The sequence below is a fragment of the Salmo salar genome, chromosome ssa13 (assembly GCF_905237065.1).
Source record: "Salmo salar chromosome ssa13, Ssal_v3.1, whole genome shotgun sequence".
Lineage (NCBI taxonomy): Eukaryota > Metazoa > Chordata > Actinopteri > Salmoniformes > Salmonidae > Salmo > Salmo salar.
The window spans coordinates 736,207-752,500 of NC_059454.1; the positions used below are offsets into that span (position 1 = coordinate 736,207).

At 46.7% G+C, this 16,294-nt stretch overlaps 1 protein-coding gene across 1 annotated transcript in view; it reads right to left on the reverse strand.

Annotated features, from left to right (window-relative positions):
* Positions 1–13,572: 13,572 nt before the first annotated feature.
* The window catches only part of usp21 (ubiquitin specific peptidase 21), a 56,776-nt gene continuing 54,054 nt past the window's right edge, over positions 13,573–16,294 (reverse strand). The window contains exons 11-12 of the mRNA XM_014134222.2: positions 14,662–14,782; positions 13,573–14,300 (exon numbers count right to left, since the gene is read on the reverse strand). Coding sequence (XP_013989697.1) covers positions 14,228–14,300; positions 14,662–14,782 — 194 coding nt within the window. The 3' untranslated portion in view covers positions 13,573–14,227. The remainder of the gene's footprint in view (positions 14,301–14,661; positions 14,783–16,294) is intronic.

Genomic DNA, 16,294 nt, shown 5'->3' on the forward strand with positions numbered 1-16,294 from the left:
TCTTCCTAAGTTTTGGCCTTTCTAGGGAGTTTTTCCTAGCCACCGTGCTTCTACACCTGCATTGCTTCCTGTTTGGGGTTTTAGGCTGGGTTTCTGTACAGCACTTTGTGATATCAGCTGATGTAAAAAGGGCTATATAAATACATTTGATTTGATTTGGTTCGTCGGAGGGCATAGCGTGCCTGTTTGATGGTTCGTCGGAGGGCATAGCGGGATTTCTTATAAGCTTCCGGGTTAGAGTCCCGCTCCTTGAAAGCGGCGGCTCTAGCCTTTAGCTCAGTGCGGATGCTGCCTGTAATTCATGGTTTCTGGTTGGGGTATGTACGTACGGTCACTGTGGGGACGAGGTCATCGATGCACTTATTGATGAAGCCAATGACAGATGTGGTGTACTCCTCAATGCCATCGGATGAATCCCAGAACATATTCCAGTCTGTGCTAGCAAAACAGTCATGTAGCTTAGCATCTGCTTCATCTGACCACTTTTTTATTGATCTAGTCACTGGTGCTTCCTGCTTTAATTTTTGCTTTTAAGCTGGAATCAGGAGGATAGAATTATGGTCAGATATGCCAAGTGGATGGCGAGGGAGAGCTTTGTACGCGTCTCTGTGTGTGGAGTGTAGGTGGTCCAGAGTTCTTTTCCATCTGGTTGCACATGTAACATGTTGATAGAAATTAGGTAAAACTGATTTAAGTTTCCCTGCATTAAAGTCTCTGGCTACTAGGTGCGCCGCCTCTGGGTGAGCGTTTTCTTATTTGCTTATGGCGTAATACAGCTCATTCAATGCTATCTTGGTGCCAGCCTCTGACTGTGGTGGAATGTAAACAGCTACGAAGAATACAGACGAAAGCTCTCTCGGTAGGTAATGTGGTCTGCAGCTTATCATGAGAAACTCTACCTCAGGCGAGCAATGGCTCGAGACATTCTTAGATATCGTGCACCAGCTGTTGTTTACAAAACGCTTTCTTAAAACAGAAGCAAATGGAACAAAACAGGGAGTGACCTACCTAAATAATGATTACACCCCAGATCAACTAGATGCAGGTAAGAGTGTACAAGGCCGTTGTTGAATGTGTCACTGTCTGTCACTTTGATTACGCCGATTTCTCTCTCGACCTGTCAATCTACGCTATAAACCTTCCTTTATAGGCTAGGTCAGTGTTTCCCAAACTCGGTTCTGGCGACCCCAAGGGGTGCGCGTTTTTTGTTGTTGTTGTTGCCATAGCACTACACAGATGATTAAAATAATCAACTCCTCATTAAGCTTTGATGATTTAAATCAGCTGTGTAGTGGTAGCGCAAAAAAATAAAAAAATAAATGTGAACCCCTAGAGGGGTCCCCAGGTCCAAGTTTGGGAAACACTGGGCTAGGTTCTAGCAACCTCATGACTGGTAAAAAGGGAAATTCCATTATCGTGTAGTCGGCAAAACCTATGGAGGTTACTGAGCTGGGTGAATGGAATATGTATGACAGCCATCCAATATGTTGTCATAGAAATAAGCTAATGTTGAACGGCACTAACAGCCACTGAAACACACACACACACACACACACACACACACACACACACACACACACACACACACACACACACACACACACACACACACACACACACACACACACACACACACACACACACACACACACACACACACACACACACACACACACACAAGCCGCACCCACTGAATTAAAAAAGATATATTATTTTGAACATAAATAAGCCGCACATGTCTATAAGCCGCAGGTGCCTACCGGTACATTGAAACAAATGAACTTTACACAGGCTTTAACGAAACACGGCTTGTAACAAAAATAAATAGGCTTTAACGAAACACGGCTTGTAACAAAAAATAAAAAATGAGCAGTAAGCTTTAGTTGTCTTTTTGCACTGAGTCAATTCCTCACGCAGCTGTTTCCAACGTCTTATCATCGACTCATTAAGACCAAGCTCCCGTGCAGCAGCTCTATTTCCTTTTCCAACAGCCAGATCAATCGCCTTCAACTTGAAAGCTGCATCATATGCATTTCTCCGTGTCTTTGCCATGATGAGGGTGACAAAATGACTACCGTAATCAGAATGATGGGAAGTTTGAGAGCGCTCGATTTAATCTAAACAGTAAACAAAAAAGTTGTTTGACCTTAACACGTTTGGCAATTTCATTGGTCTAATGAAAGCTTCATGCCGCCAAAAAACTGAGCACGTCACAGAATTTGTTTTTTTGGGGAAAAAAAAATTGAAAGCTGGAAAAATCCATATATTAGCCGCGTCATTGTTTAAGCCGCAAGGTTCAAAGCTGGGAGAAAAGTTGCGGTTTATAGTCCGGAATTTACGGTAATTCTTTATAAAATAGGGCTGAGGGGACGGAACTAAGAGTTAAACATAAAAAACAGGACTAACACTCTCTCATATGTAGACTCGAGCATGCGCACACACACAGACACACAGACAGACAGACACACAGACACACACACATTTGGTTCATAACGTAAGACCCCCCCCTCCCATTCCCAACACGACTGTGTCATGTTAAAACCTAAAGGTATATAATTCTACATGTAACTCGGCCCAAATTCCCTTCAACAGCTTTCTCTCTATGAAGCCACTAGATAGCTGGGTTGACCAGGAGAGGAAGCCACCATAGACTGTTGGGATGAACCCCACCCTGTACATTCTCCATTCCTCTATTTGGGATGAACCCCACCCTGTACATTCTCCATTCCTCTATTTGGGATGAACCCCACCCTGTACATTCTCCATTCCTCTGTTTGGGATGAACCCCACCCTGTACATTCTCCATTCCTCTGTTTGGGATGAACCCCACCCTGTACATTCTCCATTCCTCTATTTGGGATGAACCCCACCCTGTACATTCTCCATTCCTCTATTTGGGATGAACCCCACCCTGTACATTCTCCATTCCTCTGTTTGGGATGAACCCCACCCTGTACATTCTCCATTCCTCTGTTTGGGATGAACCCCACCCTGTACATTCTCCATTCCTCCTCCTCTAGGCCTCATGACACAGTTTCATATCAAACCCACCGTGTCCACATTATCTCCCCACATTAACCCCCATCTAGGCATTACCTAGCCCCTAACCCATCTAGGCATTACCTAGCCCCTACCCCCTCTAGGCATTACCTAGTCCCTACCCCATCTTGGCATTACCTAGCCCCTACCCCCCTCTAGGCATTACCTAGCCCTACCCCATCTAGGCATTACCTAGCCCCTACCCCCTTAGGCATTACCTAGCCCCTACCCCCATCTAGGCATTACCTAGCCCCTACCCCCCTCTAGGCATTACCTAGCCCCTACCCCATCTAGGCATTACCTATCCCCTACCCCATCTAGGCATTACCTAGCCCCTACCCCATCTAGGCATTACTTAGCCCCTAGGCCCCATAGGTATTACCTAGCCCCTACCCCATCTAGGCATTACCTATCCCCTACCCCATCTAGGCATTACCTATCCCCTACCCCATCTAGGTATTACCTATCCCCTACCCCATCTAGGCATTACCTATCCCCTACCCCATCTAGGCATTACTTAGCCCCTAGGCCCCATAGGCATTACCTAGCCCCTACCCCATCTAGGCATTACCTATCCCCTACCCCATCTAGGCATTATCTAGCCCCTACCCCCTCTAGGCATTACCTATCCCCTACCCCATCTAGGTATTACCTAGCCCCTACCCCATCTAGGCATTACCTAGGCCCTACCCCATCTATCCATTACCTAGCCCCTACCCCCCATCTAGGCATTACCTATCCCCTACCCCGTCTAGGCATTACCTAGCCCCTACCCCATCTAGGCATTACCTATCCCCTACCCATCTAGGCATTACCTATCCCCTACCCCCTCTAGGCATTACCTAGCCCCTACCCCATCTAGGCTTTACCTAGCCCCTACCCCCTTTAGGCATTACCTAGCCCCTAGGTCCCATAGGCATTACCTAGCCCCTACCCCCATCTAGGCATTACCTAGCCCCTACCCCATCTATCCATTACCTAGCCCCTACCCCCCATCTAGGCATTACCTATCCCCTACCCCCTCTAGGCATTACCTATCCCCTACCCCATCTAGGCATTACCTAGCCCCTACCCCATCTATCCATTACCTATCCCCTACCCCATCTAGGCATTACCTAGCCCCTACCCCCATCTAGGCAATACCTAGCCCCTACTCCATCTAGGCATTACCTATCCCCTACCCCATCTAGGCATTACCCAGCCCCTACCCCATCTAGGCATTACCTAGCCCCTATCCCATCTAGGCATTACCTAGCCCCTACCCCCCTCTAGGCATTACCTAGCCCTTACCCCATCTAGGCATTACCTAGCCCCTATCCCATCTAGGCATTACCTACCCCCTACCCCATCTAGGCATTACCTATCCCCTACCCCATCTAGGCATTATCTAGCCGCTACCCCCCTCTAGGCATTACCTAGCCCCTACCCCGTCTAGGCATTACCTATTCCCAACCCCGTCTAGGCATTACCTATCCCCTACCCCATCTAGGCATTATCTATCCCCTACCCCCTCTAGGCATTACCTATCCCCTACCCCATCTAGGTATTACCTAGCCCCTACCCCATCTAGGCATTACCTATCCCCTACCCCATCTAGGCATTACTTAGCCCCTAGGCCCCATAGGCATTACCTAGCCCCTACCCCATCTAGGCATTACCTATCCCCTACCCCATCTAGGCATTATCTAGCCCCTACCCCCCTCTAGGCATTACCTATCCCCTACCCCCCTCTAGGCATTACCTATCCCCTACCCCATCTAGGTATTACCTAGCCCCTACCCCATCTAGGCATTACCTATCCCCTACCCCATCTAGGCATTACCTATCCCCTACCCCATCTAGGCATTATCTATCCCCTACCCCCCTCTAGGCATTACCTATCCCCTACCCCATCTAGGTATTACCTATCCCCTACCCCATCTAGGCATTATCTATCCCCTACCCCATCTAGGCATTACTTAGCCCCTAGGCCCCATAGGCATTACCTAGCCCCTACCCCATCTAGGCATTACCTATCCCCTACCCCATCTAGGCATTACCTAGCCCCTACCCCATCTAGGCATTACCTAGGCCCTACCCCATCTAGGCATTACCTAGCCCCTACCCCATCTAGGCATTACTTAGCCCCTAGGCCCCATAGGCATTACCTAGCCCCTACCCCATCTAGGCATTACCTATCCCCTACCCCATCTAGGCATTACCTAGCCCCTACCCCATCTAGGCATTACCTATCCCCTACCCCATCTATCCATTACCTAGCCCCTACCCACATCTAGGCATTACCTAGTCCCTACCCCGTCTAGGCATTACCTAGACCCTACCCCATCTAGGCATTATCTCTCCCCTACCCCATCTAGGCATTACTTAGCCCCTACCCATCTAGGCATTACCTAGCCCCTACCCCCTCTAGGCATTACCTAGCCCCTACCCCATCTAGGCTTTACCTAGCCCCTACCCCCTCTAGGCATTACCTAGCCCCTAGGTCCCATAGGCATTACCTAGCCCCTACCCCCATCTAGGCATTACCTAGCCCCTACCCCCATCTATGCATTACCTATCCCCTACCCCATCTAGGCATTACCTAGCCCCTACCCCCTCTAGGCATTACATAGGCCCTAGGCCCCATCTAGGCATTACCTAGCCCCTACCCCCCTCTAGGCATTACCTAGCCCCTATCCCATCTAGGCATTACATAGGCCCTGGGCCCCATAGGCACTAGTGTAGTTCTGACAGGATTGGATAGGTGTAACAACAACATGGTAACATTTCCCCTTAGCCCATCAGAGATTTCTTTTGTCCTGGACTGTATCACTACCCGGCCGTGATCAGAAGTCCCATAGGGCGGTGCATTATTTGCCCAGCGTCGTCCGGGTTAGGGTACGGTTTAGCCAGGGTAGGCCGTCATTGTAAAATAAGAATTTGTTCTTAACTGACTTGGCAAGTTAAATATAAGTTAAATACAAATATAAGCGCATATTGTAGTAAAACATTTTGCAACAGAAAATGAAAACAAGCATTTCTTATTAGACATGTCAAGATAGATCCCTCCCTGTTTCAGTCAGTTTTATTCTGTTTGGTTCCTAATGAACATGACCCAGGTGGAGCTACTTCTGTTTGGTTCCTAATGAACATGACCCAGGTGGAGCTACTTCTGTTTGGTTCCTAATGAACATGACCCAGGTGGAGTTACTTCTGTTTGTTTCCTAATGAACAGGACCCAGGTGGAGCTACTTCTGATTCCTAATGAACAGGGCCCAGGTGGAGCTACTTCTGTTTGGTTCCTAATGAACATGACCCAGGTGGAGCTACTTCTGTTTGGTTCCTAATGAACATGACCCAGGTGGAGCTACTTCTGTTTGGTTCCTAATGAACAGGACCCAGGTGGAGCTACTTCTGTTTGGTTCCTAATGAACAGGACCCAGCTGGAGCTACTTCTGTTTGGTTCCTAATGAACAGGACCCAGGTGGAGCTACTTCTGTTTGGTTCTTAATGAACAGGACCCAGGTGGAGCTACTTCTGGTTCCTAATGAACAGGACCCAGGTGGAGCTACTTCTGTTTGGTTCCTAATGAACAGGACCCAGGAGGAGTTACTTCTGTTTGGTTCCTAATGAACAGGACCCAGGTGGAGCTACTTCTGTTTGGTTCCTAATGAACAGGACCCAGGTGGAGATACTTCTGTTTGGTTCCTAATGAACAGGACCAAGGTGGAGCTACTTCTGTTTGGTTCCTAATGAACATGACCCAGGTGGAACTACTTTTGGTTCCTAATGAACATGACCCAGGTGGAGCTACTTCTGTTTGGTTCCTAATGAACAGGACCCAGGTGGAGTTACTTCTGTTTGGTTCCTAATGAACAGGACCCAGGTGGAGCTACTTCTGTTTGTTTCCTAATGAACATGACCCAGGTGGAGCTACTTCTGTTTGGTTCCTAATGAACAGGACCCAGGTGGAGCTACTTCTGGTTCCTATTGAACAGGACCCAGGTGGAGCTACTTCTGTTTGGTTCTTAATGAACAGGACCCAGGTGGATCTACTTCTGTTTGGTTCTTAATGAACATGACCCAGGTGGAGCTACTTCTGTTTGGTTCTTAATGAACAGGACCCAGGTGGAGCTACTTCTGGTTCCTAATGAACAGGACCCAGGTGGAGCTACTTCTGTTTGGTTCCTAATGAACAGGACCCAGGTGGAGCTACTTCTGTTTGGTTCTTAATGAACAGGACCCAGGTGGAGCTACTTCTGTTTGGTTCTTAATGAACAGGACCCAGGTGGGGCTACTTCTGTTTGGTTCCTAATGAACAGGACCCAGGTGGAGTTACTTCTGTTTGGTTCATAATGAACAGGACCCAGGTGGAGCTACTTCTGTTTGGTTCTTAATGAACAGGACCCAGGTGGGGCTACTTCTGTTTGGTTCTTAATGAACAGGACCCAGGTGGGGCTACTTCTGTTTGGTTCCTAATGAACAGGACCCAGGTGGAGCTACTTCTGTTTGGTTCCTAATGAACAGGACCCAGGTGGAGCTACTTCTGTTTGGTTCTTAATGAACAGGACCCAGGTGGAGCTACTTCTGTTTGGTTCCTAATGAACAGGACCCAGGTGGAGCTACTTCTGTTTGGTTCCTAATGAACAGGACCCAGGTGGAGCTACTTCTGTTTGGTTCCTAATGAACAGGACCCAGGTGGAGCTACTTCTGTTTGGTTCCTAATGAACAGACCCAGGTGGAGCTACTTCTGTTTGGTTCCTAATGAACAGGACCCAGGCGGAGCTACTTCTGTTTGGTTCCTAATGAACAGGACCCAGGTGGAGCTACTTCTGTTTGTTTCCTAATGAACAGGACCCAGGTGGAGCTACTTCTGTTTGGTTCCTAATGAACATGACCCAGGTGGAGCTACTTTTGGTTCCTAATGCACATGACCCAGGTGGAGCTACTTCTGTTTGGTTCCTAATGAACATGACCCAGGTATTGTTTATGCTCCTATTTTTAACTTACCTAATGCATGTTCTCACCTAGCTATTTTCAGATGAATGCACTACTGTAAGTCTCTCTGGATGACTGTCTGCTAAATGACTAAAACTTCAAATGGAAATGTATTGTTACTGCACGGTTGAGAGAAGCAAGCAAGTCTCACTCTACCATTTACACCCCGCTGTATCCAGTGGATATGACAAATTAACTTTGATTGGATTTTATTTGGTTAAGTGTTGATACCTATCCATTTCTTTCAGATCTAGTGTACTGAAACATGAAGCATTTAACCCTTTCTGGTCTGAACCCCTCACCTCCTATTGAAACATGAAGCTTTTAATCCCTATGGTACCCCTGTATAGTGCACTACTTTTAACCAGAGCCCTATGGGTCCTGTATAGTAGTGCACTACTTTTAACCAGAGCCCTATGGGTCCTATATAGTGCACTACTTTTAACCAGATCCCTATGGGTCCTGTAAAGTAGTGCACTACTTTTAACCAGATCCCTATGGGTCCTATATAGTGCACTACTTTTAACCAGAGCCCTATGGGTCCTGTATAGTGCACTACATTTAACCAGATCCCTATGGGTCCTATATAGTGCACTACTTTTAACCAGAGCCCTATGGGTCCTATATAGTGCACTACTTTTAACCAGAGCTCTATGGGTCCTATATAGTGGATATGGTGCCATTTGGGACACACCCCAAATAAAAGGGCCTCCATATTAAGTTGCCCACAGACACAGATCTGAAACCAGTTTAACGGTGCATTTGGGGAGGATAAAACTGGTGACTAAATGTGCTGCGGGCAACAATCAAAAAAATTTGTTTTTAGCCAACGTTTAGTGACAACGGTCATTTTCAATGGGTGTTGCACGTTCGTAAATCCCTTAGTTCTTCTGTGATCTGGCACACTCAGACGAGAGGTCTCTGAAATCGGAGTAGATAAACCAGAGTGAATATATGAACGCGCAGTTATCATTATACTGTAATGAAACAAGCAGGGAGCAGGTCTCGAACCCTCAACCTTCTAGCCCGAAATATATATATTTTTCTTGTGCATTTTGATATTTGCCTCATGACTCCTGCATGCTTTGCTGACTACAAACTTTCTTCACCCAACACTCGGGACTCACAGACTTTTGGCCTCCCATCCTATTCTAACCACCTCTCGTATTCATGTTACCTGATGAAATTGCTGTAAAATGTGATCTTGTTGCTATCTGATGCACATTCAGATGTCATAAATCAGCACTGCAGAGCTCTCCCTGTCCTCTGCCGTGCCCTGATTGTATTACTGTTGATGATATCTGGAAATGTGCATTTACACCCTGGCCTATCTACTGTTGCTAGCTCCAATTCTGGCTTGTGCTCTGATATCTGCTTCACTGATTTCTGCTCTCGTAAAATCCTGGGTTTTCTGCACGTTAACACTAGAAGCTTATTACCTAAAATGGATCAATTGAAAGTGTGGGTTCACAGCACCAATCCAGATGTGTTGGTCATTACTGAGACATGGTTAAGGAAGAGTATTTTGAATACTGATGGTAACCTTTCTGGTTATAACCTTTTTCGGAAAGACAGATCTTCCAAAGATAGTGGAGTGGCAATCTTTACCAAGGATCACCTTCAGTGCTCGGTTGTCTCCACCAAATCTGTCCCCAAACAATTTGATTTGCTGGTTTTAAGTTTTAAACTTTCAAATAGCTCTTTGTTGACTGTTGCTGTGTGCTATCGTCCTCCATCAGCACCGGCCTGTACCCTACCTGCCCTAAGCTCTCTCCTGGCCCCTTACAATAAGTCTGAATTTGTCCTACTAGGTGACCTAAACTGGGACATGCTTAAACCACCTGACCAAGTCCTAAATCTTTCTCAGATGATCACCAATCCCACAAGGTATGACTCCAAACACCCAGAAAAGGCTACTCTCCTTGATGTTATTCTCACAAATAATCCTGATAGGTATGATCCCCTCTGTCGAAGACACTTGGACCTTCTTTTGAAAATATTTTTAGTGGTATTGTTAACAAACATGTCCCCATAAAGAAAATGAGAATTAAAAACAGGTTCAGCCCCTGGTTCGACCGTGATCTTGCAGAGTTACTCCACCTCAAGAATTGCATTTGGTGAAAGGCTCGGCACACACATACTCAGGCTGACTGGCTCTCGTTCAGGCAAATGAGAAATAAGTGCACTCAGGCTTTTCAGAAGGCCAAAGTTAGTTACTTTAAGGAGCAGTTCTCTCTCTGTGGGTCTAATCCCAAGAAGTTCTGGAAAACAGTTAAAGACCTGGAGAATAAACCCTCCTCCTCACAACTGCTCATGTCCCTTAATGTTGATGACGTGGTTGTTACTGACAAGAAGCACATGGCTGAGCTCTTTAATCACCACTTCATTAAGTCAGGATTCCTATTTGACTCAGCCATGCCTCCTTGCCCGTTCAACATTTCCTCATCTCCCAGCCCTTCTAATGCGACTATCCCCGATGCTTCTCCCTCTTTTTCCCCTGCCCCGCTACAAAGTTTCTCCCTGCAGGCGGTCACTGAGTCCGAGGTGCTAAAGGAGCTCCTTAAACTTGACCCCCCAAAAAAACATCTGGGTCAAATGGTTTAGACCCTATCATCACCAAGCCTATCTCTAACCTTTATAACTTGTCTCTCCTTTCTGGGGAGGTTCCCATTGCTTGAAAGGCAGCTACGGTTCGTCCTTTATTTCAAGGGGGAGACCAAGCTGATCCTAATTGTTATAGGCCTATTTTTATTTTGCCCTGTTTATCAAAAGTGTTGGAAAAACTTGTCAATAATCAGCTGACTGGCTTTCTTGATGTCTATAGTATTCTCTCTGGTATGCAATCTGGTTTCTGCTCAGATTATGGATGTGTCACTGCAACCTTAAAGGTCCTCAATGATGTCACCATTGCCCTTGATTTTAAGCAATGTTGTGCTGCTATTTTTATTGACTTGGCCAAAGATTTTGATACGGTAGACCATTCCATTTTTGTGGGCCGGCTAAGGCGTATTGGTGTCTCTGCGGGGTCTTTGGCCTGGTTTGCTAACTACCTCTCTCAAAGAGTGCAGTGTATAAAGTCAGAAAACCTGCTGTCTGAGCCACTGCCTGTCACCAAGGGTGTACCCCAAGGCTCGATCCTAGGCCCCACGCTCTTCTCAATTTACATCAACAACATAGCTCAGGCAGTAGGAAGCTCTCTCATCCATTTATATGCAGATGATACAGTCTTATACTCAGCTGGCCCCTCCCTGGATTTTGTGTTAAATGCTCTACAACAAAGCTTTCTTGGTGTCCAGCAAGCTTTCGCTAACCTTAACCTTGTTTAAACAAAGGTAACGTGGTTTGGTAAGAAGAATGCCCCTCTCCTCACAGGTGTGATTACTACCTCTGAGGGTTTAGAGCTTGAGGTAGTCACCTCATACAAGTACTTGGGAGTATGGCTAGACGGTTCACTGTCCTTCTCTCAGCACATATCAAAGCTGCAGGCTAAGGTTAAATCTAGACTTTGTTTCCTCTATCGTAATCGTTCCTCTTTCACCCCAGCTGCCAAACTAACCCTGATTCAGATGACCATCCTACCCATGCTAGATTACGGAGACATAATTTATAGATCGGCAGGTAAAGGTGCTCTCGAGCGGCTAGATGTTCTTTACCATTCGGCCATCAGATGTGTCACCAATGCCCCTTATAGGACACATCACTGCACTCTATACTCCTCTGTAAACTGGTCATCTCTGTATACCCGTCGCAAGATCCACTGGTTGATGCTCATTTATAAAAACCCTCTTAGGCCTCATTCCCACCTATCTGAGATATCTACTGCAGCCCTCATCCTCCACATACAGCACCCGTTCTGCCAGTCACATTCTGTTAAAGGTCCCCAAAGCACACAGATCCCTGGGTCGCTCGTCTTTTCAGTTCGCTGCAGCTAGCGACTGGAACGAGCTGCAACAAACACTCAAACTGGACAGTTTTATCGCAATCTCTTCATTCAAAGACTCAATCATGGACACTCTTACTGACAGTTGTGGCTGCTTTGTGTGATGTATTGTTGACTCTAACTTCTTGACCTTTGTGCTGTTGTCTGTGCCCAATAATGTTTGTATCATGTTTTTGTGCTGCTACCATGTTGTGTTGCTGCCATGTTGTCATGTTGTGTTGCTACCATGTTGTGTTGCTACCATGTTGTTGTCATGTTGTGCTTCTACCATGTTGTCATGTTGTGTTGCTACCATGTTGTTGTCATGTTGTGCTGCTACCATGTTGTGTTTCTACCATGTTGTTGTCCTGCTACCATGTTGTGTTGCTACCATGTGGTTGTCATGTTGTGCTGCTACCATGTTATTCTGCTACCATGTTGTGTTACTACCATGTTGTTCTCATGTTGTGTTTCTACCATGTTGTTGTCATGTTGTGTTGCTGCCTTGTTATGTTCTTGTCTTAGGTTTCTCTTTATGTAGTGTTGTGTGTGTTTTGTCCTATATTTATATTTAATAAAAAAATATATATTTTTAATCCCAGCCTCCGTCCCCGCAGGGGGCCGTTTGCCTTTTGCTAGGCTGTCATTATAAATAAGAATTTACACTACTCCTTCCTTTAAAAGAGTGCGTCCTCCCGCTAGCTTGCGACTGGAATGTGCTCACCAGCCAAGCACAAGCACGTTCGTGGATGCAAGGTCCGATCACTTCTGACACCAATGAAATGAAACAAGCAGGGAACCCTCGACCTTCTAGCCTGAAGTCGACTGTGCCCGAAAGCATGCTCAAGCGGCAGTGTCGATATCCGCGTTTATAAACCCAGGGTTGTTACAATACTGTTATCTTACCACTGTGTTTGATAAAGACAGTTAAGAAGGAAAAGTCGTAAAGTTATGCTGCCGTTTCTGTCGTCGCCCGCTTCTCTTTCGGTCCAACCTGAAGTCCCAGCCCACTTTGGCTTGCTACGCACTAGCAGCATAGAAATAGAGAACTAGAAAGCACCAGACCTACAGATCTATCTTAGAAGTGTCTGCAAATCTGCTAAATTTACTTGGAAAGAAATACTTAGTGAAAAAATAACGTCATACCAACTCACCAGTTTTATTTAGGTTCGCACTTGACAAGAAAAAGCGAAACAACTCTCCACATTTTAATCAAATTAAGTTAAATAAGAAAGTAAAAACAACAAGTGATTATTTAAAGAAATGATCATTTAAATAATTGTTCATTTAGAAAAGTGTCATAAGTTGCTCAAACACCCCTTTGATGCACAGTCCTAGTTTGTGTTTTATAAAAAGTTATCAATTTATAACAGCATAAAATTAAGAAAAAAAAAATCGACTTTCTACTCTGTGCAAATGAATGTTTCTACATACCAGTACATATGTCGTCTAGACTATTTTAACACAGTATATTCTGCAGGCTTTTCTTTAAAGCGTTCTGTCCGATTGTTGGTTATTAATTAAGCTTAGTGTATAGCACAAGTTAATATTGTCTGATAACATGTTTGTTGACATGTTTCCTCATGGTTGTGTGTGTGTGTGTGTGTGTGTGTGTGTGTGTGTGTGTGTGTGTGTGTGTGTGTGTGTGTGTGTGTGTGTGTGTGTGTGTGTGTGTGTGTGTGTGTGTGTGTGTGTGTGTACAGTGATAACAGAATCTCTGTCTGTTTGAACTGAAGGTCTACACACACATGCTCCTAGCTGAGCTAGCTAGGAACACTCCTACACTGGTCTCTCTCTTTCTCCTCTCCTCACCCAAGCCGTCTATCCCTTTCTCCTGTCTTTCTATCCCATTTCTCCTGTCATGCTGAGCTAGCTAGGAACACTCCTACACTGGTCTCTCTCTTTCTCCTCTCCTCACCCAAGCCGTCTATCCCTTTCTCCTGTCTTTCTATCCCGTTTCTGCTGTCATGCTGAGCTAGCAAGGAACACTCTGACACTGGTCTTCTCTCTTTCTCCTCTCCTCACCCAAGCCATCTATCTCCTGTCTTTCTATGCCGTTTCTCCTGTCTTTGTCCCAGACTCACACAAACCTCAAGTGGTCCAACATCAGACCAGTTGGTTGAGATGCTGGTTGCTTGGTTACAATACCGCTACATCACAGCTGTTTGTAATATTCCATTTGTAGTAACAGCTGTATTGGCTGCTGAAAGCTCTGCTTGTAGTAACAGTTTTTTTCTGATTGGCTCTTGAATGCTCTGCTTGCACAGCTGTAGTGATTGGCTGCACGATGGTTCACTTCCTGCGTTGATAGAAGAGGACGTAGGCCTGAGCAGACTGCAGTTGGTTCTCTGATATAGGAGTCACACTGAACGAACGAGAGGGAAAGAGAAAGAGAGAGATTAACAAGAAACCATCAATGTATTGGATATGGATTCTAAGCTGTTTGCTACAATGTTGAAACCGTCTAACGTGATGCAGTAGCGTGTGTGTATAAATTTTTTAATGTTATTTTACCAGGCAAGTCAGTTAAGAACAAATTCTTATTTTCAACGACGACCTAGGAACAGCGGGTTAACTGCCTTGTTCAGGGGCAGAACGACACATTTTGTACCTTGTCAGCTCGGGGGATTCGATCTTGCAACCTTACTAGTCCCAACGCTCTAACCACTAGGCTCCCCTACCGCCTCCAGAAAGGGTGTGAGAGCCTGCGTTTGTGTGTCACTGACCAGGAATCGTTGTAGCAGCACCATCCCGATCCGTCGTTCTCCAGGCAACAGGCTGTGTAGTGACCCATGTTGACTGTCCCGCTGTGGTTACACACTGCATAAAGATCATACAGCACAGGACCTTGGGGAGATGGAGAGAGACGGGAGGGTCATCATCTTGCTTATGGATACATGAATGCACACACAAATACAAAACGGCGAGAAGGAGAGAATGAGAGTGATCAGAGGAAAGGGAGAAAGACAGAGGTAATGGGAAATATGAAGATGGCGAGAGAGAGAGAGGGAGCGATAGAAAGGAAAGAAGAGAGATAGAGATACAGTATAAAGACAAAGATGCACCTAGTGTTCTTTCCATGACCTACTGACCAGGTGAATTTTGATGCCACCTGTTAAAACCACTTCAGTGTAGACGAAGGGGAGGAGACAGGTTAAAGATTTTTAAGCCTCGAAGACAACTGAGACATGGATCTGTGTATGTGTGTCATTCAGAGGGTGAATGGGCAAGACAAAAGATTGTAGTGCCTTTGAAAGGGGTATGGTAGTAGGTGCCTGGCGCACCGGTTTGTGTCAAGAACTGCAACGCAACAGAGAGGGGGAGACACAGAGAGGGGGAGAGACAGAGGGGGAGAGACAGACAGGGAGGGGGAGAGACAGACGGGGAGGGGAGAGACAGACGGGGAGGGGGAGACAGACGGGTAGGGGGGAGACACAGACGGGGAGGGGGAGACACAGACGGGGAGGGGGAGACAGACGGGGAGGGAGAGACAGACAGAGAGGGAGAGAGACAGAGAGGGAGAGAGACAGAGAGAGAGAGAGAGAGACAGAGAGAGAGAGAGAGAGAGACAGACAGAGGGGGAGAGACAGACAGAGGGGGGAGAGACAGACAGAGGGGGAGAGACAGACAGAGGGGGAGAGACAGACAGAGAGGGAGAGAGACAGACAGAGAGACAGACAGAGAGACAGACAGAGACAGACAGAGAGGGAGAGAGACAGACAGAGAGGGAGAGACAGACAGAGAGGGAGAGAATGACAGAGAGGGAGAGACAGACAGAGGGGGAGAGACAGACAGAGGGGGAGAGACAGACAGAGGGGGAGAGACAGACAGACAGAGGGGGAGAGACAGACAGACAGAGGGGGAGAGACAGACAGACAGAGGGGGAGAGACAGACAGAGAGAGAGGGAGAGACAGACAGAGAGAGAGGGAGAGACAGACAGACAGACAGAGAGGGGGAGACAGACAGAGGGGGAGAGACAGACAGAAAGAGGGGGAGAGACAGACAGAGAGAAAGGGAGAGACAGAGACAGGCAGAGGGGGAGAGACAGACAGAGGGGGAGAGACAGACAGAGAGAGAGGGGTAGACAGAGGGGGAGAGACAGACAGAGGGGGAGAGAGACAGAGGGGGAGAGACAGACAGAGAGGGAGAGACAGACAGAGGGGGAGAGACAGACAGAGGGGGAGAGACAGACAGAGGGGGAGAGACAGACAGAGGGGGAGAGACGGAGATAGAGAGAGACGGAGATAGAGAGAGACGGACAGAGATGGAGAGACAAAGGGGGAGAGACAGACAGAGGGGGAGAGACAGACAGAGGGGGAGAGACAGACAGAGAGAGAGTGACAGAGGGGAGAGACAAA